The 20,552-nt window shown below is 42.0% G+C and overlaps 1 protein-coding gene across 2 annotated transcripts in view; it reads right to left on the reverse strand.

The window, feature by feature from the left end:
- Positions 1–20,552, reverse strand: part of DOCK1 (dedicator of cytokinesis 1) — a 323,879-nt gene that overhangs the window by 128,255 nt on the left and 175,072 nt on the right. For both annotated transcript variants that reach the window (XM_063338334.1, XM_063338333.1), the window contains exons 28-29: positions 11,716–11,817; positions 4,804–4,898 (exon numbers count right to left, since the gene is read on the reverse strand). In XM_063338334.1, coding sequence (XP_063194404.1) covers positions 4,804–4,898; positions 11,716–11,817 — 197 coding nt within the window. The remainder of the gene's footprint in view (positions 1–4,803; positions 4,899–11,715; positions 11,818–20,552) is intronic.

The following is a 20,552-nucleotide window of genomic DNA, read 5'->3' on the forward strand; positions in this document are numbered from 1 at the left end:
GGGACACGGGAAAACCTCCTGGCTCCTTTTAACTATTAAATACAGCTATTTAAGTTTATCACGGAGACCTGCGGGACAAAAATACCACAGTGGCTGAAGATCAGGCCTAAATGTCATTATCCAGCAGCTGGTGGATTGCTACCGAGCGGCTGTGGCAGCAGCTGTCAACACCGCTGATAAAAACACTTCCTTTTAATCCAGTGATATTATGCCTTTCCCTTAATAGGAATAACTCTTCCTGAAAATACGCACACAGATAAACCTGATGGCAGATGGAATTTAAAGGTGCCCAAGTATCTCAAACAGAATTATTCGCAAATTCCACCAGCAATATTTACAACTACAAGTAGCTTTTTCTTTTGAAGTTGTCTTGGCTCATCCTTATTTTTAGGCACCGTGATCACGAATACATTTAGTAACAATTTGCCGGGAGTTCACCGGGCTTAAAAATTCCCGTCGAAAAAGAAAACGCAACAGATGAAAAGCTCCATAAATCCAAACTAGACACTGTGCTAGCGTGGTCCGACAGGGAGAAATGGCACTGAGTGAGCGACAGACACCGAGACGCGGGGCAGGCGGGGAGTGGGTGACACTGGGGCAGGCAGCAGTTTGGTGACACAGGAGCAGGCAGGGGACTCCCTGCGGGGACGCAGGTGGCCGAGCACGGCTGTGGCTCTCCGGCAAAGCTGCAGACCCCACAGACACACACCTACCTGCAAAGCAAACCGAGTCGCAGCCCAGCATCCAGAGTGACAGGGCTCAAGGCGACTCCCTAGAGATCACCTATAACCAGCACCTTAACAGATGCTCGTCAAACTGGTTTTGAACACCCCTGCTGCTGGAGACCTCGCAGCGCCCCGAGCGATCCACCGCAGCGCTCGCTGCCGGAGGATTTCCCCCAGCCTCCAACTTCGATGTTTCTTGCTACAGTTTCTGGCCAATATTTCTTAGGCAATCCACCGTGGCTATTCAAAGGCTGTTCCCATCCACCCTGCTGCAAAACTTTATGTAGCCAAAGACCATTTCTTCTCTTCCTGCCTTTCTGTCTTCTCTCTTCTTTAGATTTACCCAAAAGCAATGGTCATTTTGAGCCAATATATGGAATAAGACTTAATTATTAAATACTATGTGGATGGTCTTTTCAATCAACCACCCCTAAAATACTGTGCTGGCTGGTACTGGCCTTTTGGGCATCCTGTTTTTTGGGTTAAGCACACAGCCTCTTGCTCTTCTCCTAGAAGAAGCTGTTTCAAACGTAGGCGCTATGGTCTATTGTTCATCTCTGTCACCCCCTCATCAATGTTTCTTTCTATCTCTGTTACTTGGATATTGTTGTTTACTGTAAAACAGCAGCTGATTTGTACCAAAATTTGACAGTGAGAGGAAAAACCATTGCATAAGTTGGAATATCCTTCTCTTTTACCCCCTCTGACAACCTTTGTTGTGCAGCACCTGGGGAACCTACACTGTGACTGCCGCCACTCGCCACGTCACAGCCAGCAAACCAATGCCACCTCGAACATCTTGGTGTCAAACCAAAGGATTACATGAAATCAGCAACATTCAAAACCTTGGGCCGCTAATTAACAAATGGCTTTGTTGAAACAATAGACCCTGGTTTTAATTAAATTAGAGAAGTCAGTAAATAGAGTATTAAGTGGCACATCTAAGAACAAAAAAGCAACAATTATCTCATTAGAGATGAAGATTTTTGTGTTCATTTCAGCACGATAGGTGGTAACACAGCGTGACTATCTGTGTTAGGGAAACAAAGGCGTGCTGAGCATGGAAGCAATCCTGTGCCTGGCACAGCACACGCTGCGGGGACAGGAGAGAGAGAGGAGCCCGAAGTTGTGATGCACGGTACCAAAAACACGTGGGCAATGTACACAGAACGAGAGCAATTTCTGGGACTGTTAATGAGTGTGCATATATTTATGTACATAGGTATCTTACTAGTAAAGTAAAGTTCAAAGAAGTGTAGTACCAAATTTTAACTGAACATGACAAGAGGCTGAGAGAGCTGGGGGGGTTCAGCCTGGAGAAGAGAAGGCTCCAGAGAGACCTTCCAGCCCCTGCCAGTCCCTAAAGGGGCTCCAGGAAAGCTGGGGAGGGACTCTGGAGCAGGGAGGGGAGCCATAGGATGAGGGGGAAGGGTTTCAAACTAAAAGAGGGGAGATTGAGATGAGATGTGAGGCAGAAATTGTTTGCTGTGAGGGCGGTGAGCCCCTGGCCCAGGTTGCCCAGAGCAGCTGTGGCTGCCCCATCCCTGGAGGGGTTCAAGGCCAGGTTGGATGGGGCTTGGAGCAACCTGGGCTGGTGGGAGGTGTCCCTGCCCGGGGCAGGGGGTGGCACTGGATGGGCTTTAAGGTCCTTTCCAACCTAAACCATTCTATGATTCTATGTATTTGCAAATATTCCCTCTAACACAGTTGTTCACGCACATTTTTCCGTTTCCCCTCTTCCCCCGCAGCTACAACTCTACCTCAGCCAGAATATTTTAACCCTCTACTGGCTATCTGGAAGCAAACCAGTGGCCTGGGCTGCCTCTGCCATGAAGGTGAAGAGACCTCTCCTTAAGGGACTGGTCTCTCCACTGCATGCAGTGGGGGCTTAGAGGTCTAATCTCCAGCTTGGTGTCTTTTTGACCCTTTGTTTCACACTACTGGATGTATTTCATACAGAGAAACCAACGAACTCACAAGCATTCTGGATATAGTTAAAAATTAGCTCACTTAATTTGGCTTATGGCACAGAAATACTCGATCTGCAGAAACGCACGAGCGACACAAAATGGCAAATTCCGAGGTATTTCTATGGAGAGGATGTGGTAGCTTTAAAAGACAGAATTTGTTCTTCAATTTTCCCTGGTTTTCTTCAATAAAAGTTTATAGGGGTGAAGACAAATGGACCAGATGGACAAAAAGGTATTTTACAATGCGGCTTTCTGGTTTTGGAAACTGCATTAGCTTCAACAGGAAAAATGAAAAGCACTCAAATCAATTCAGAAGCATTTACAAACGAGCTGGTGTAATGAAAATGAACTTGTAAATTAGAGACGAACAACCCCCTTTAGCACTTCTGCAGATATTCATCAACACCAGAAAGACGTGAAAACGTCTTTTGTTTTTCACTTTAAATACCAGTCAAATATTTTATGGGTACTGAGGTTATTCAGTAAGAATCAGAGATCTTAACAACACATCCCCACTTCTTCAGGACTCAATGTTCAGCACGGGAAGAAGACAAGACTATTTTTAACGATCAGAAAATCAAAGCCCCTATCTTAACTGCGGCCCTCTGCATCACACTTTGTATTATTCCGAATTTTCGGAGTGAGGAGCCGCCTGGGAAGGATCCTTTTGTGCTTTAAACCAAAGACGGTGGGAAGGGAAAGGCTCCTTCTATAGTTGTGCTCTTTCGTTTCTGTGACCCTAATACCACAGTTTAGGAAAAAAAAAAAAAACAAAACAAAAGAAAAGGTGGTCAAATCCCCAACTTAATGAACACTGAGAGGTCATTTGGCGGTATTGTGAAGGTACATCTGGGGGAAGAGTCAGCGCAATATTGCCCACACCACTGTAAGTGCCGTATAACTGGTTAACTGGCATCACCGGTGTCCAAACACAGACCTTCCGAGTTGTATTTCAACCTCTTAAAACACCGCACAAAGCGCAGCGGCGTTCTCCTGTTCGAAGGGACGCCAGGTAGCACACGCTGGGAGGGTTTCCCAAGCACCTGCAACACGACTCTCAAGACAGTTGGGAGTTCTCGAACCGAAACCACTTTCAAAATTAAAAAAAAAAAAAAAAAAAGAAAAAAGGAAAAAAAAAAGAAACCCAATGGACTTTATATCTTCCTCATCAGCTAATCTCAAAGGGCTCTTCATTTATACCAGCGGGTGCTCTGCGAGCTGCAGCCACACAGAAGTGTGCGCCCATAACCAGTGGCTTTAACTCAAAAGACGGCTGAATCTCCTAACTCGTATTTATTAAGAATGGATTTTATTAGGCGGTTAAGGAGACTTCAGAAGCCAAGATTAAAGTTATGGTGTGTTTTTAAAATGAGAGTAGGAACTGTGGTTCAGGATTTTATATAAGTAAACACTGACAACTTTATAGCCATGGTAGCTACCAGTAAGCACAGACAAGATTTCTCCAGGCAACCAGTAAATATAATGTTTTTTCCTTATACTTTCATCACAGCACACATAAAAACATTTGACACACTTAATAAATGTCACGGACATAAAATATTGCACAAAGGCATGCTAAATAATGACAATGCTGCGATTATTGAGCAAAGAAAAGGGGATTAGAAACATTTGCAGCCTGTCTCTTCATTACCGGGCTGATGGAATCTGGATTTAAAATGCCCTTTCAGTTCTTTCTTCTTAATACCGCTGAAAATATTCCAGAATAGAGAACTCGATGTCAGCATATGATAACCACTAGTGTTTGAGGTCACATGCAAAACATATCATTTATCCCCAAAGGAATACATTTAATTATTGCATGTACAGATCCCTACTGCACCTGCACTTTGTTCCAAAATTTTGGCTCTCGGAATGATGCCACCCTTAATTTGTGGTGGACTCCAAAAGCCCCCAGACAGGCCACTAAAACACTGCCCTGCAATCTCCAAAGCCAATTTTTAAATGATTATTTGCATCGGAGAAGGAAAAAAACCCCAACCCACCCCAGCTGCCGCATTGTGTTTTACTGTTTCCAAGCAACACTGTTGTTTCAGATCAACCATGAACTAGCCATCGCGGAGAGCTCCAGCTTTTCCCTCTCTACTTACTTATTCTGCATCATGTTCATTATCACCCAGTCGAAGGGATAGACGTTCTTCCCAATGAGATTCTTGAACATGATGAATGTTTCCATCAGAAAATCCTAAAAGAAGAGAAAATATTTGGAGAGGACCACTCTTCTAGATCAAAAAAATACAAGTGATAGTGTCAGTTATTAATGACTAGATTCAAAACGTGTCTTACTGTTCTGCTTCATAAAAAAGCCATTATTCATACACAACATGCATAAATCCTACTAAGGCATATTTATATATGACGTACATAAATCCTGCAATAATTCTATTTAAACTTTTCAGAAATGATAACAATAGTAATCCTACATCGTAAACAATCCCTGGTATTACCCGGGAACAAGCACTGGTTTGCCAGTTATCCAAAGGCAGTTTCTGACGAAAAAAATCATTTATTTTCTATAGCACAGACAAAGTCTTACAGTCCCTTCTTGTGCAGTGTGTAGTGTGGCGTATGCACGAGTATGTTGGAAAGTTGTTAGAGGCACACTGGTAGATGGAAAGAGAAAAAAAAAAGCTAAGTTATTAATTTTAATCTTACAATTACACTAAAAATACTCCCCGGAATCAGTTGATGCGTTTTCCCTCCCCTGGCGAATACCCTTCTGGAATTTTCTATTGCCTGAAACCAAGATTATCTATTTATTAAAAAATATATGCTCTAGTTCAAAAGCGGATACAGGTCAAGCGTGGTGGGGCACATCACCCCCGACCCGGGGCAGACGACGGCAATGGCTGGGCCAACCTGAAACTCTGCCTCAAGGGAGCAGCAGTAATTGCTTCTGCCAGTGAAAACCTCACCCAGAACAAAGTTAATTTAGTAGCATAAACCAATTTATTTCTACACAGATATAAACAAACACCTCTCTGGAAGAGAAACCTCATGTACTTTACAATGTAAATCATCTCCTACAATTTGGGAATCTATAATTGCTATCTAACAATTTGAGTAATATCAAATGCTCAGAGAAAGATAAAGGGGGAAAAAAGAACGTAACGCAAAAAAGTCCTTGATCCATTTCACGCAGAGATAAAAATGAACTTTTATTCCAAGGTTAGAATATTTTAACCTTTGCTACAGCTTCTCAGTAATGGTATTTATCTCATCTATCTTTAAAATGTCAAATGCCTACACAAAAAAAACCCCAAAATGTTACATTTGCTGGACTTTTAACTAAGGCTGGTTTTTATGTAACCTTTTCAGTGAGAAACAAATATGAAGTTAGTGCTCTCGTAAGTATTTCTTCATGTGTGAGAGCCAGTCTCTTCGTCACATTTTATCTTTTGATTCCTTGTTCTGTTAAGACGTTTTTCCTGGCTCAGAAATTCACAGTCGGTGGGATGCAGGGAGCTGCCGAGATCCTGAGGACACAACATCGAGATCGCGAAGCAACGTGAATTTCCAGCCTACGCAGCTCTGCTGCGTGCACGGCACGAGGGATGCTTCGGGATGCTCCGCATCCCAGCTCCTGGTACCCAAGGAGACACCCAGGCCAAAGAGCGCCAACAGAGCATCAGCAACCACGGAAGACACATTTTAACCCAAAAATGTGTAATACTAATAAAATAACTCCTCTGTTATTTTACCAAAACCACTCCCAACAACACAACATCAGTAAAGACGTTTTGACAGTAACTGGGTTGAGATAAAACCTGGAACTGCTCGTGGTTAAGGAGATGTTACTGTGGCGTAAGGCAAAATTCACCCCAGACACACACTCCAGTAGCTCAGCAAAACGCCTCTTCATTTAAGAGATCCAACTGCATATTTTGCTGCTCTTTTTTCATGTATTTTGGTGAGAGAGTTACATAATTTCTAATAATCACGTTGCATGTTGTTTTGCTGCCCGAGCATTGCACAGGACTTGATTTGAGCGAGTGCTTTTTTACAGCTGCAGGTAGCGGGGGATTTTCTCACTGACGCCGCTTCACAGCTCAGGAACGGCAACGCTGGTGGAAGCGGCTCCACGGGAAGGGTCATCACCAACCCAAGAGGGCAGATTTGAGCTCACTGGGCTTTTTTTTCCCCTTAATATTTTATGAATACAGATGTCTACTTTCCTGATTTCTTGTAGCAAACTCTGCCTTACACTTTATTTCAGCTGCTGAGCCTCTGCGCACTTTGCTGATCAAGCTGCATGTGACGGTAGATGAATTTTCATACACTTTGTTGATGACTCACGTTCGTTACCGACACTGGAGGTTGTGCCACATGTGATTTGACCTACTTTGCCGATTCAGCTCTACATTTTAATCTACTGATATTTACAGTTTAATAGTCTTACTTTCACACAGGTACTTTAAATAATGCTCTGTAACAACTAATCTAATCATTGATCAAATAAAAAGCTTCTGATGCTTACCTGTATTTGTTTTACGTATTTTTATGTATTTCCATTTTATCTTTCTTATAGAAAAGCAAATGGTTTACGGTTGGATTCGATGATCTTAAAGGTGTTTTCCAACCTCAATGATTCTCTGATTCTTTATGAATTAACCTCATATTAGGAGCAAAACCCAGCTTTTTTGGGGTGAAGGTGGGAGTGGAAGGGAAGCTATCAGTGCATGCTGTGCTGCTGCAGAGCCTGCTTATTTTCAGCACACCTAGAAGCAGAAAAAACTGTTCTGAGCATTAAAAAATGATAAAAAACCTGTACTAAAGGAGCAAGGGCTGCAACTCAGATCTCTTTCAACTAAAAATAAAAATCCTATTTAATATGCCAAGGACGCAAAATTCACAATAGATGGGACCCCTTCAATATTCCCATCCAATTACCGAAAGAAAACGGAGTACGCTCAGCCCTGTAACCGGGTAGATGGTGACGGAGGAGGCTTAGACAATTCCACCCCCCCTGGACTGCTGAGCATCACACCCCGATATGTATATTTTTCACGACCTGGATTTCAAAGAGTTTCTTCAATAAATTCTCAAGCCTAATAAAAATAACTATCTAAAACATGTAGGAAGTCAAACTTAAGGCCAAGTTGATGAAAATTCAGCTTTGCTGAGTCCTGAGGTATAGCAGTCAGACATCAAATACGCTCAGCTTTTCAGGGCAACAGCTGAACCTCCACTGAGCCCCGCTACCAGGCTGTCTCTGCAGAGTCCCCTCTCCACCACCGTGGGTGGCTGTGGGCGGGCTGCCTCTGCGGGGTCCTACCACCACGGGGCACCCCCCGTGACCCACGTCACATCCCGCAAAGAAGAGTCTGCTCCAGACATACAATCACCCGCTCCATCTCCGGTTGGCCAAAGCTTTGTCAGGAAAGGACGTACAACACCCACCAACGCACACACTCACGTGAAAACCCAAGGTCTAGGACTGCAAAATATTAAAGGGGGAGAAGAAAATGGAGATGCAGAAAATTGTAATCTAAAATCCCGACAGAGCTTGTCTTTCTCCATACTTCACGGACTCCAGGACGTTGTCTTGAAGGCCTTTAGGGAGGAATACTGAGATACTCCACATGGCAAAACATTAGCATATTCTTTTTTGTCAACCACTACCACATATGTCTCAACTGAGTATCAATTTTACCAAGTAAAAAGGGGAGAGAGATCCGTTAGTCCCAGAAATAACCTCACTGATCTCAGATGATGTTTCATCTCAGGATGATAGCAGGCCTGACAGTAAGAAATTCCTCTTTGAACAGAAATACCTTAATGAATCTAAACAATTTGTTCCGCAGAGAGATACAAGACTGGTTTTATTGCATTCCACCTCATATTTTCTAATATTTTTGAGGCCAAATAAGACCAATACAATAATCTAAAACTGACACCTACATAACACAGGTCATAAAGTTTCCTCCAGCAATTCCAGCACTGGGCACGCAACTTCTGGTTGAGCAAGAGCTCATGCTGAAGGAAGATTTAAGGGTCTCCAACGGTGAATAAGCAACCAAAGTTTCACTTAAGTTCTCCTTTTTTCTTGTATTTTTTTTTTTAAAAAAAAACTATTCATTTCTCTTTGAATTAATCTAGTTTCAGTTCTAAATCGCTGCTTCTTTATGCCTTTGCGATTAAACTGAAAACCCTGTAACAGGAGATGCAGGTATCACTTCCCTATGCAGGGAAATCAGGTTTGATGGAAACACTCATGGATCCTAAGCTCTGATGGGTGAGTCAAACAGCACTGGCTCAAAAAATTGTCAAGACTAAAAAGAAATGGTAAAAAATCATGAAAAGTTAAATGAAGAAATGAGGAAAGGGGTTTTCTTCCACCCAAACCATACAGTAGCAAGGACTACACACATCCGGTAAAGTTGAGTAGCATCCCACCACTGAAAAGAGAACAAGGCAAAAGCTCTAAGAGAGGAACAGGGGCAAACTCGAACCACAGCAACGGTCAAGGAGGCAATGCTCCTGGGAGAGCCCCTTGGGCACCAGTTCTGATGCTGAAACATAGAATACTGGGCAAGACGCGGGTTACAAATTAACAATGAAATCTCATCTGTGAAGAAAGACTTCCGAGAACAGTAACTCCTCACTTTGGTTCTCACTGAAAAGGTTACGCAAGCTTTTCTCTTCAACAGAGAGACTGGATTGTATCCTCAACCTTTTGTCCTAAATGATGACTCAATCAGTTTTATTTAGGTTTAAAAAGAAAAAAAAAAAAAAAGGGAAGAAAAATTAGTTTACACACTGCGGTTTCCTTTTATCACAGGATCAACAATATTCTGCCATTATACCTCGCCACTCCACACCTTCAGTTATATTATTGATACTTTAAAGTCAGTTTAAGGTAGCATTTTCTACCATTAACATATTACCCATTTAATGTTTTACCAGCTTACCGTGTACTTTAGTTTCCATTAACATACATTACCATTTAAGCAACAACAATATTAAAACATTTAAAAGGTGTATTTTAACGAAAGATATAAAAAGTATTACAGCCACTGACCAAGACTGGATTAGCATATCTGCTAATACAAACGACAGTCAAGTGGCACACCCGTGGAAAACAAGTAGTCGAATAGCACACATGCTGATGGAAAGTTTGATTTTAACAGTACTGAACAATTTCAGCTACACAGCCCAAGAACAGGCAGAAAGGGACAAATTTACAGAGTCAAGACAAAAGTAAGAAGTGATTCTTCATGTATCCCAGTGCACTGCACTGACATAAATCAAACTCTTAACACAAGCAATTATAAATAGAGCACTTGCCAAATTTCAAATACATAATTACTCCTTTGTTTTCACCCAGAAAGATCTGACCTACAGAACCACCTTTCAGACAATTTAGACCAAAAAAAGCAAGACTTTAAAATAAACACTTTTATTGCCATTAGAACAACCACAGATTTCCTAACCAGTATTTTTCCCTCTGCATTTTTCCATTACATGTTTTAAGAGCAAATTGCTTTTACCTCTTTCCATATAAAACCCTATAATCAGTTTGCCTTTTCCAGAGCCAAATGGTTTGAACCACTTTAAAAGTACAGAAATATTTGGCTTCATTAACCTTAATACTCAGGTCTTTTCTGGATGCTAAAACCATTTTTTTCACTCCGCCAGCTGCACTGAGCTTGGGAATGTTTCATTATTAGGGGAAAACCAAGCAACTACCCATGGAAGTGCTCTGAGAACCCGAAGCAGGCTAACTGGGAAGCAACTCTTCCAATATAGCGATGCCCTTCTGCTGTTCTTTGCAGCTGGACTTTGCCTTCGCTCTCCTGAAGCTCTGTACTTTAGTAATGACAGCTCAGGTACAAATTGAGCAACCAGGACACACCTTATCTGAAAACTGGCACAAGGGCAAAGAGCTCAGATCTTGCAGAACTGGCCCAGGTTGCCCAGAGCAGCTGTGGCTGCCCCATCCCTGGACGGGTTCAAGGCCAGGTTGGATGGGGCTTGGAGCAACCTGGGCTGGTGGGAGGTGTCCCTGCCCAGGGCAGGGGGTGGCACTGGATGGTCTTTAAGGTCCCTTCCAACCCAAACCATTCTGTGATTCTATAATACAAGCAGAACTAAGAAGAACTAAAATTAAAGACATAAAGGAAAAGTGGAAAGTCCAAACATCAAGAAATTAAGCAAGGAAAAGACCATGAGTTTTGTTAGGCTGGGTTCGGAAGGAAGATGGGAACCTAAACAAAGACCACCCTGAAGATTAAAATACAGGCGAAAGCTGCCGAAAGCGGCTACGAGAAGCAGGTAAAGTAACAAAGCTGAGCGGGATTCAGGTCATCCGCTAATTGATAGAGCTCAGCCAACAGGTTTGGTGGGTACTTTGCGGCAGGCACTTGCCATATGGCAAGGACAGTTTCAGGTCATTAGAGAGTTGGCTCCTCAGCCATAAACTCTCTTCTATTACGCTCTAATTAAGTTGTGTTGTTGGCTTAGTTAGGGTACCGAACGACTCCGAGAAGACAAATTTCAATTATTATTGCTTCTTTAACAACTAAGGGTATCTTTAAGGTTAAAATGTTTTGTATAAAATGTAAAGTGAGCAGATCTGTAAGTAAAAGCTATTTAAACAAATGAAATCGAGACATCTGGAAGATTTAACGCTGAAATTTTCTTTCCTCAAGAAAGCTTTTTTCCCCCCCCTCTCTCCTTAAACAAAACAGATTTTTAGTAATGGCTCAGCACTACTATTTCCTAATGTTCTCTTTTAATTGTCTCAAACCCACTGTCTCAGCGCTTGCTTTTTAAAATATCGAACCGTTCCAGAAAGGAGCTCTATTCCTGTGTGTGGCACGAAGGTTAATTTTGTCCTTTGCATATTCAGAAATGTTTAAGTCATAGTGCTTTATTAATTAATTTTATAGTAAACCTGTAATGTCAAACACATTTGTTTACATTTCACAAGCTTATTTAACAAACAGTAACAGGAAAAAAGCTAAGCTATCTTATGGACAGATAAAACATGTTAAACTTACCACAACATCTGACCTCATCTTTCCAAAAGTCTTGATTAAATGAGCGTAGTGATAGTCCTCCATTTGCCTTAAAATGGCAGTCATGCAGGCAACAAAACTCCCCTATGAAAACAAAAGGACAAACAAATCAATTATTTAAGATAGGGCAACATAAACTCACCGTCCAAACGGAACATTGCTAGAAAGCCCCACATAATGCAGCGGATGCAATTCTTTTAATTCATTTAAATTCATTCATATGCAAAATTCTGTCAAGAAAAGAGAAGACATCTTGAAAAGTTTCTATTTTCAGTTTCATGGCTTTATCACCATCTTCACCAAAGATTTTGCAACATACTCATATAAAAATTGCTCAGGCATTAAGGGCTTTGGAATGTAATAAACACCACTGCTAAAAATACCACACAATGTCAGGATTTGCATTTGAGAAGTCAATACTCTGCTCAAGGAAGAAATCTCTTAACAATCATTATACTGAGCACCACAGTTAAACGCCACGTTTTCATTTCATTGAGTGGCATTTTCAGATACAGTGATGCTGAAAATAAACAAAGCAAAATAAAATCCAGTAACTTCCGTAAGAACAGCAGTACCAAACGTCTCTCTCGCAAACCACGCAGAAAGTAAGAAGGGACCAAGAAAAGTTTAATCTTTCCTTCTGGCACGTGAAAGCATCGCAGTAACAACTCAAACGCACTTCTCTAACTATGAGATGTTCCGAACCCACAAATGACTTTCTGCTTGTCCATCCTCCTCCTCCAACTATCTGCTAAAACCTGTTGACTGATTATGGCAATAGCATCCACACTTTTTCTGATCTTTAATGAAGACTAAATTGTTGGAAAAAATCAGCACAATTACTCAGAAAATTAACGGTTCTTTATATGCTGTGATAAAATGGTGAGTTCCCCTTTCTGTGCCATTTTCAAGGTTATTCTACGCCATGCACAGCCTGACAGAACACTCAGGAATTTTCTATTCTTCCTCAGCATAGCACAGAGTTTTTATTGTTACCTTGAAGATCTCCATTACTTTCAATTTAAAGTATTTATTTCTACATCAGGCCGCGTAATTAAGATCAAACGCAAAATGATATTCGATTATCTCTGTGTGTTATGAGCCCTCTTATTTACAGCCTAATCCCCCAGCCTCCCCCAGAACAGCGCTCCTTGAATTTGCTTTTCTCCTCTGTAATGGAGTTGAGATCTGAACTCCTACACAACTGATTCTGGCCAGGCGAGAGCATTATTTTTTTTACAGGACGCAAAGGTACCTGACGGGAGCTCTCAGGCAGATGCAAAAGGCGTGAATATGAAAGGGAAAGGCCACCCGCGCTGCTGTTCCATGACATCAAAAGAACTTTCTAACAGACTATGACAAGAAGAGAAGCTGGGGCTGTACAAAGAGAACGTTTACTACTATGAAACGTAAATAAAACAGGATAATCTCAAAAATCTCTAAACATTAATTGTCAAAACAGCATGTAACAAGCATTCTACGGAACAGACACTGTAAAAGGGCTTATGCTTGCGAGAAAATATTCAATAGCCCATATTCAGTCCTATTTCCCCCAATGATGTCATCAACCAAAGAGATGTTTCACCGCTAGTCAGAATTACATGTTTCAAATTGTCTGCTTAAGACTAGGCTGCAGATGTAATTCAGTCCATCCCTTCATTTAAGGTTCTGCAGATGGTTCATAAATGCTCAGGAGAGCTGAAGACCAACTTTGGTTTGCTCATGGTACCTTTTTATAGACGCTCGCTCAATCTGTGCAGTCCACGGCTTTGCAAACACGTAAATGTATCTTCACCTTCCTTCACATAAACACATCGACAAATCCAGCCCTTTCCAGGTAATCCACCACTCAACATACAGCCTCTGCTTCCTTCTAACAAAGTAGTTTCTATAACTGGCTAATAGTTTTGATCATTTTCTGTGTTTATCTATCCGTTTGGTGAGTAATTTAAGTTAATATTATACTGCTGCAACAGTCAAAAGATGAATTTCATACCTGAGGAAATCATCATAGCAAGCTTCTATGCAAAAAAAAAAAATGAAGGTGGAGCAACTGTTAAACTTTCAAATGTACTTTAATATGGATTTTTAGATGCAGGAGCAGCTAGAGATGTGGCTGCCCCATCCCTGGACGGGTTCAAGGCCAGGTTGGATGGGGCTTGGAGCAACCTGGGCTGGTGGGAGGTGTCCCTGCCCAGGGCAGGGGGTTGGAACTGGAACTGGATGACCTTTAAGGTCCCTTCCAACCCAAACCATTCTATGATTCTACGACTTTGATTGCCATCTCTTCCGCATCTTCTGGTGACCCCTCTCCACTTCTCTGGCTGCTCGCCAGGATGGCTGCGTCTACACGAGCCCTCCCTTCCCCTCCAACCACCCCAGCTCCTGCCGAGGCAGCCCAAGGCCAGGAGCAGCGCACTCATTCCCAGGGGGGCTGCTGTGCCTGGCCCCATAAGCCAGGGAAAACAACGAGCCACTGAGGAGAGAGAGAACTGCAGGAGAATATCTTCTTAATGAGCAGGGTGAGATTCGGAAAGGACGCATGAAAGTTTAATGTCCTGTGGGTAAATACTCCATTTCCATGTGAAAGTGGAAATAGGAAAGCTTGTTAAAAACCTGGACTGGGTGCTGGAGAAAAAAATAAATACAGAAAGATAAAGAAGCTTAGAAAATACGATGGAAATATGAATATGATGGCATTCTGTACCATGGCTAAGTTTTAGTCAAAGAAAATTACAGAAACTTGCTAAGCGTTGTCGTATCAGCTTATGCTGAGCCCCAGAAGTGGCGCCGAGCAGAAGGGTTCAGGGTCCTTGAGAAGTTAATCAACATTTTTTCCTGCTTCCCTGCATAAAAGAATGTTTCATGCTCATCTTAGTAGTATCTCAGTAATAAAACCCCCTTTTTGTCTTTGATAAAATATTGTTCCTTTAAGCCTCCGTTGCATTACACACGCAGACGTCCCTGCTACAACATTTATCTTCAGATCCCCACCTGCTAAATAGTGTTTAAGCTCCTGCTGGTTAGGAAAATCTATTTAATATTAGAAAAAAGTACGCTACCAGTCATCTGCTTACTTTTCATAATTTTCTTTGCACTTAGTGAGGTATCATTTGCAGCCAGCGCACTCTTAATTACAATGCTAATAAAAATCTGTAATTATTTATAGGCAATATTTGTACTGTAGGTGTTTTTAATATGGTCTATTAACTATTTAGCAATACCTAACAACATTATTAAATTTTAATCTTAAGTTGATTTTTAGTCTTTAGTTGGATTTGGAGACCATTGTCATCTTCTGCAGCGTGCTACTCCAAGCAATACACAGAAAAAAACCCCACCTAATTCTTGAAAAAAAATCAATTTCAATTTTAACTGTGGGAGTAATCGCAGACCTACGTTTATACAGCAAGTAGCGCAAGGGCAACACAGGGGGCTTGCCATTGCCCTGTGCAGTTATTAGCTATTTATTCACTGAAATAGTGTCAAAGTTTATACCGAAAGCTTTTCACATCCATCCTTACTTGCAAAGCTCCAAAATGAAGAAGTCACACAGTGACTGAGATAATTACTGCACAGCATACTAGAGAAACGCGTTTCATACACTTTATAAGTAGTTTAGTACAATCAGTTTCTGTCCTGCCCGAAAGCAGAGGAGCTGGATTCATTCTTTCTTTTCCAACCAGGTACACTGAGGCAAACGAGAATATTCCCAAAGCAAACCCATGGGATCCAGGCCAACCGTAAGCCCGGCGCAAAGGAAGCAAGGGCCAGCTCCCTTGCTGGAGGACTGGAAATTCAGCTCCATTAAAAGTAATAAAAACCGCAAAAAAACGAACACACACAAAAACGAAAAACCAAATAAAATTATTCTTCTTCGGAAACAAAGCATTATTATTCCGAAAATACAACTTACATTAAAAAAAATTACTATGCAATCGCAAAATTTGAATTTATTTCTAATTCCTGTAAAATACAGTTCTGAAAGGAAAGCTGAAGAGGCACATGAATGCTCAGAAAGTACTTATTTTCTTAAATTATCTTTACAATAAAATGATCATGTTCAAATGGCCCTTTAACAGCTATGAGGAGGGAAATTTTAGTATCAAATAATCTCCACAAGTAATACTAACACTGAAAAATTTCAGAACGAGAAGAGAATTCCCTGCAGGAGAGACAACACATGCCAATGCTTTTCTCTGTCAGGGGTAAAAAAAATCCTACTTTAAATAGTCTCGGCTGTTTTCTTCCAGGGGTATCTCTAAATCGGAAATACTAAGCTCTCTACGTATAGTGTAGTTTAATTCTCTTATGTTAAGTGAAGGGATGTTTCAGTATAATGTCCCTACTACCATGATCGGGAACAGATGAAAAAGCCTAAGTTGCATTTATTTTTCAATAAAATTTTCCTTACATGGCCTTAAAAGACTACAGAGCTAAATAAATAAATTGATAAATAATAAAAGAAACAACCACCCCAAAACATTAGAAGGAAATTCTCACTCCATTTTGGCTTTCAGAACACTGTTGAAGTGGGTTGAAGTCCCTCACAATTACTAGACAGCTTGAAAGGATATAAAAAAGAAGTTAAGTTTTCTCTTTGCTTACAACATGTACTCTATGTATATTAGCAACAAATAAAGAAATAAAAATCAGTTTTTATTATTTCTAGAAACCACGAATGAAACAGCCACTTACGGACCCACCACTTATGGACTCACTTATGGAAAGCAGCTCTGCAGAGGGGGACCTGGGAGTCCTGGTGGACAACAAGTTGCCCAATGAGGCAGCAATGTGCCCTTGTGGCCAAGAAGGCCAATGGTCTCCTGGGGGCCATTAAAAAGAGCGTGACCAGCAGGTCCAGGGAGGTCATCCTCCCCCTCGGCTCTGCCCTGGGGAGGCCACAGCTGGAGCACTGGGTCCAGTTCTGGGCTCCCCAGTTCAGGAAGGATGGGGAACTGCTGGAGAGAGTCCAGCGGAGGGCTATGGAGAGGACCAAAAGAATGGAGCATCTCTGTGCTGAGGAAAGGCTGAGAGACCTGGGGCTGTGCAGCCTGGAGAAGAGATGGCTGAGAGGGGATCTCATCAATGTTCATCAACATCTAAAGGGCAGGTGGCAAGAGGACAGGGCCAGACTCTTCTCAGTGGTGCCCAGGGACAGGACAAGGGGCAACGGGCACAAACTGGAACACGGGAAACTCCATCTCAACACGAGGAAAAACTTCTTTCCTTTGAGGGTGGCAGAGCCCTGGCACAGGCTGCCCAGAGAGGTGGTGGAATCTCCTTCTCTGGAGACATTCCAAACCCACCTGGACATGTTCCTGTCCAGCCTGCTCTGGGTGACCCTGCTCTGGCAGGGGGTTGGACTACCATTCTGTGATTCTGTGAAGATAAAAATCCAGCTTTAAAATGCCCCCTATTTCCACTGTTTGGTAACTGTGGGCTGCCAGGTGAGCTTGCACTGCAAGAGGAGCTCCCTCATTACTAAATGTAAAACCCAATGTGTCTGCAAACAAGTTTTCTCACTTAAGGAAAATATTATGAAAGCTATGATGACACCCAACATGGATAAGGCAGAGGATCTCCCGGCACTTCTTGTTCTGAAGAATACTTTATGTCGTATAATATAGAATGACCACACAGCACAGCTCACCATCAGCTTCCAGTTACAATGCACGGCGCAGGTTCCAGCTCCCATCACTGCAAGCATCACTGAAAGCACATGATGAAGATTAAGACCCAACAGCAAATACGCCAAACCCAAGAAAGGAGGAAAAAAGAAAAAACCCTAGGAAGGCAACTCATGCTTCGCTCCTCCGGACAGGCTTTTCTGGGCACTGGAGAGAGCCCTGTGCCCCAGCCCTGCAGGCTGCACGCGGCGGTGGGAGTCACAGCCATCACTGGCACCTAAAACGAGTTGGACACAGGTTCCTTAAACTTCTACCCACAGCATCTACCCGTGCCACCATACCACTACGGACAGGAATCAAAACCAAAACAAAGCAAAACACCCCTAAAGACACACACACACAAACATATATATATATGTATATAAATTCATACATAAATTTCTCATAGTAGTAAAAAACCCCGCTCCCTTTCCTGTAATAGAAAATCTGACAGTAAATTCAGCAGCACCTTTAGAGAGAAAGTTATTTCACTGATACGGCAGCAGAATGTAAACAAGTGCAAAATGTTAACATTTATCACTTTTTTTTTCTTACTGAATATATGCTATTTTCCATCTCCTTAGGCCAAATCCTACCTTCATGAACAGGAGCAAATGGAAGGAATAAAACATGTGAGTCTTTTTCCTTTGAGAAACAGAAGTTAACATTTGTAATAACGTGAGTGATAAATGTTTGGGGGTGTTTTCATGATGCCACAAACATTATTACAGAGGCACCTTTTTGCAAATCAAGACCCAGTAAGGTATTTTCAGCTGACAAACTTTGCTCTCAGGGCTCCCGGACAAGATGTGCCACCTCCTTTACCCAACCTGATTTAAGCTTGCCCAGCTTCTGCCCAGCAGAAACCTCATTTAGGTGAATCCAATTCAGTGTAGAATTCAGTCTTCAGTCAGAGTTCAGAAGACCGATACAGAAGTTTATAGGTGAATATTCGCTTATTTAGTCTTGCATAACTTGTTTTACCTCAAAACGTATTTTACAGATCCAGATTTGATCTCTGACAGTTCAGTCGCTATCAATCAATAGAAAACTTGTTTTAAAAGGAAATCTTTTACAGGACTTCAATGCTGATTACTGCATCCTGACCAGCTGAGCACACTGGTTCCAAAATAGAAAACAATGTAAAAAGAGAGGATTTTCCTGAAAAAAGCACAAGGTCTAAAGAAGTTTTCCATTTTCATAGATGGGGCATGGAAAAAGAGCATTTAGGAGTGCTATAGCATGTAACTGGGATAACGATGTAGGCTGAGGAACCTCAGGAGGTTTCTCCTCCAGCCTGGTGCAGGCAGGACTGCTCTAGGGATGGACCAGGCCTTTAAACATCCAAGGATGAAGGTCAACTGCAAGGAAGAACCTAGCTCTGCCATCTCGACAGGCTGAGGGGCTGCTGTTAGGTCCCCCCAAAGCCTCCTTGAAGGCAGAGCAGAGCCATCCTTCTGCTGTCAAAAGTCACAAGCTCCCAGCGTTCCCAGTCTTGGGGACCTCTCCTGCACCGTCAGGAGACCAGGATCTGCCAAGCCCTCTGTGGCTGCCCCATGCGCTCCCCCTTGCCCCAGTACAGCAGTCCCATACCTGTCCGCAGTTTCCAACCCCTCTGGTGCCAACTGCTACATCCGTAAGCTCTTACAAACAACACAAATTAGGCATTTTTACATAAAAGGGAAAATCTGAGAAGGGTCCATTCCACGCTGAGCCCCTGCAGGAACTGCTTAGCATGACTCCTGCGTGGCAAACCAGTAAGCGAAAATTTCCTGAGACACACTTTAAGTCAACAAAAGTTCTTGCTATTAACACAGTAACTCTGTGGATGCAAAATAAAAGCAACAAAGGTACGTTTTTCAGTTTCCTACTTCATGCGTTACTTCAAAAACTAGTTTGAGGGCTACAGAGGAAAAAAAGGCATAGCTTTTTGTATGTACCATAAATACGCATTTAGTTGAGAAGGTACTTATTTTGGAAGGTATTTTGTTTAGAAAAGCTGGTTCTTAGCAAGAACTCCTTGTCCAAAGGTTTCCAAACTTCTTTCAGCTACCAACTGCCAGGAGAAGAACAAAACCTACAGCCATCTTCCACCTTGCCCGGTTTCGGAGGCAGGGATGGATCCCATAGGCTCCTACTCCTTCCCAGTCTCGGTGAGCCCCAGCAAGGTAAAAATATTCAACCAGCTCCCTTTTGACACCTTTCCGTGCTGTGATCTACTGCTTCTAAATGAATTCTGAATAAGCAAAACCCTGATTATTGTTTAATTTGAAGGAAAACAATATATCCCCAAACAGTAGGGGGAAAAACCCCCACGTATCTGAATACAGGGAAACCTCTGGCAAGAACAGCGGAAAGGATCTTTACGCAGATCAAAACCAGAACCCGAAATCACAATAGCTCCACTGAAATTCATTTTGCAAAAGGCTTATTTATTAGAAATTTGATGATACGCACAGCGAGGATACACACAAAGCGTTCCTTGGTTTGAAAGCGCTTTGCACTAACTTTCGTAAGAGGCAAGCAAAAAATTAATGAGACATTTTAACAACACCATTTATCATTTTTCTAAGGCTCTTTTTCAAAGAAGTCCATTTTAACCCAGAGTGCTTCACTTTAAAAAGCTCTATACAGTTTCGGTATTAAACAGTGTGCCCTTCAATTGAAATCACAGTGCTTAAGATTTCTGAAGGTCAGTCCACTTATATTTGGTTTTCTAAATGCAATTGCCTTTCCCCGCCTTTTTTTCCCCCCCCGCTATACTAAAAATTATTTCACTGAAAATCTAGAGAACCATCCTCAATAAGTCTGTTTCAGGTATCTTGATTTAAACGTCTATTATTGCGAATAATAAAATTACAAATATAGTAATAAAATATAGAAAACAGCAGTATCTACAGGCATGGCTAGTACTCAAAAAAAAAAAGATAATAAGGAAAAGCCATACAAAATATGTTTTTAAAGATTTTTGCACACATGGGGCATTGAATATGGGACTAGAACCATTCTGGGATTTAGACAAGGCATTTAATAATGTTTTGTCAGCTTTGCTGTTACTGCTCCAGCTGCTCACCCGGGTTAGTTCAGTAACGCAGCCGATGTTCCCATCAGCAGCGACCAGCAGCCGCCTTCCCAGCGTGTGGCCAGAGT

The sequence above is a fragment of the Chroicocephalus ridibundus genome, chromosome 6 (genome assembly GCF_963924245.1).
Source record: "Chroicocephalus ridibundus chromosome 6, bChrRid1.1, whole genome shotgun sequence".
Lineage (NCBI taxonomy): Eukaryota > Metazoa > Chordata > Aves > Charadriiformes > Laridae > Chroicocephalus > Chroicocephalus ridibundus.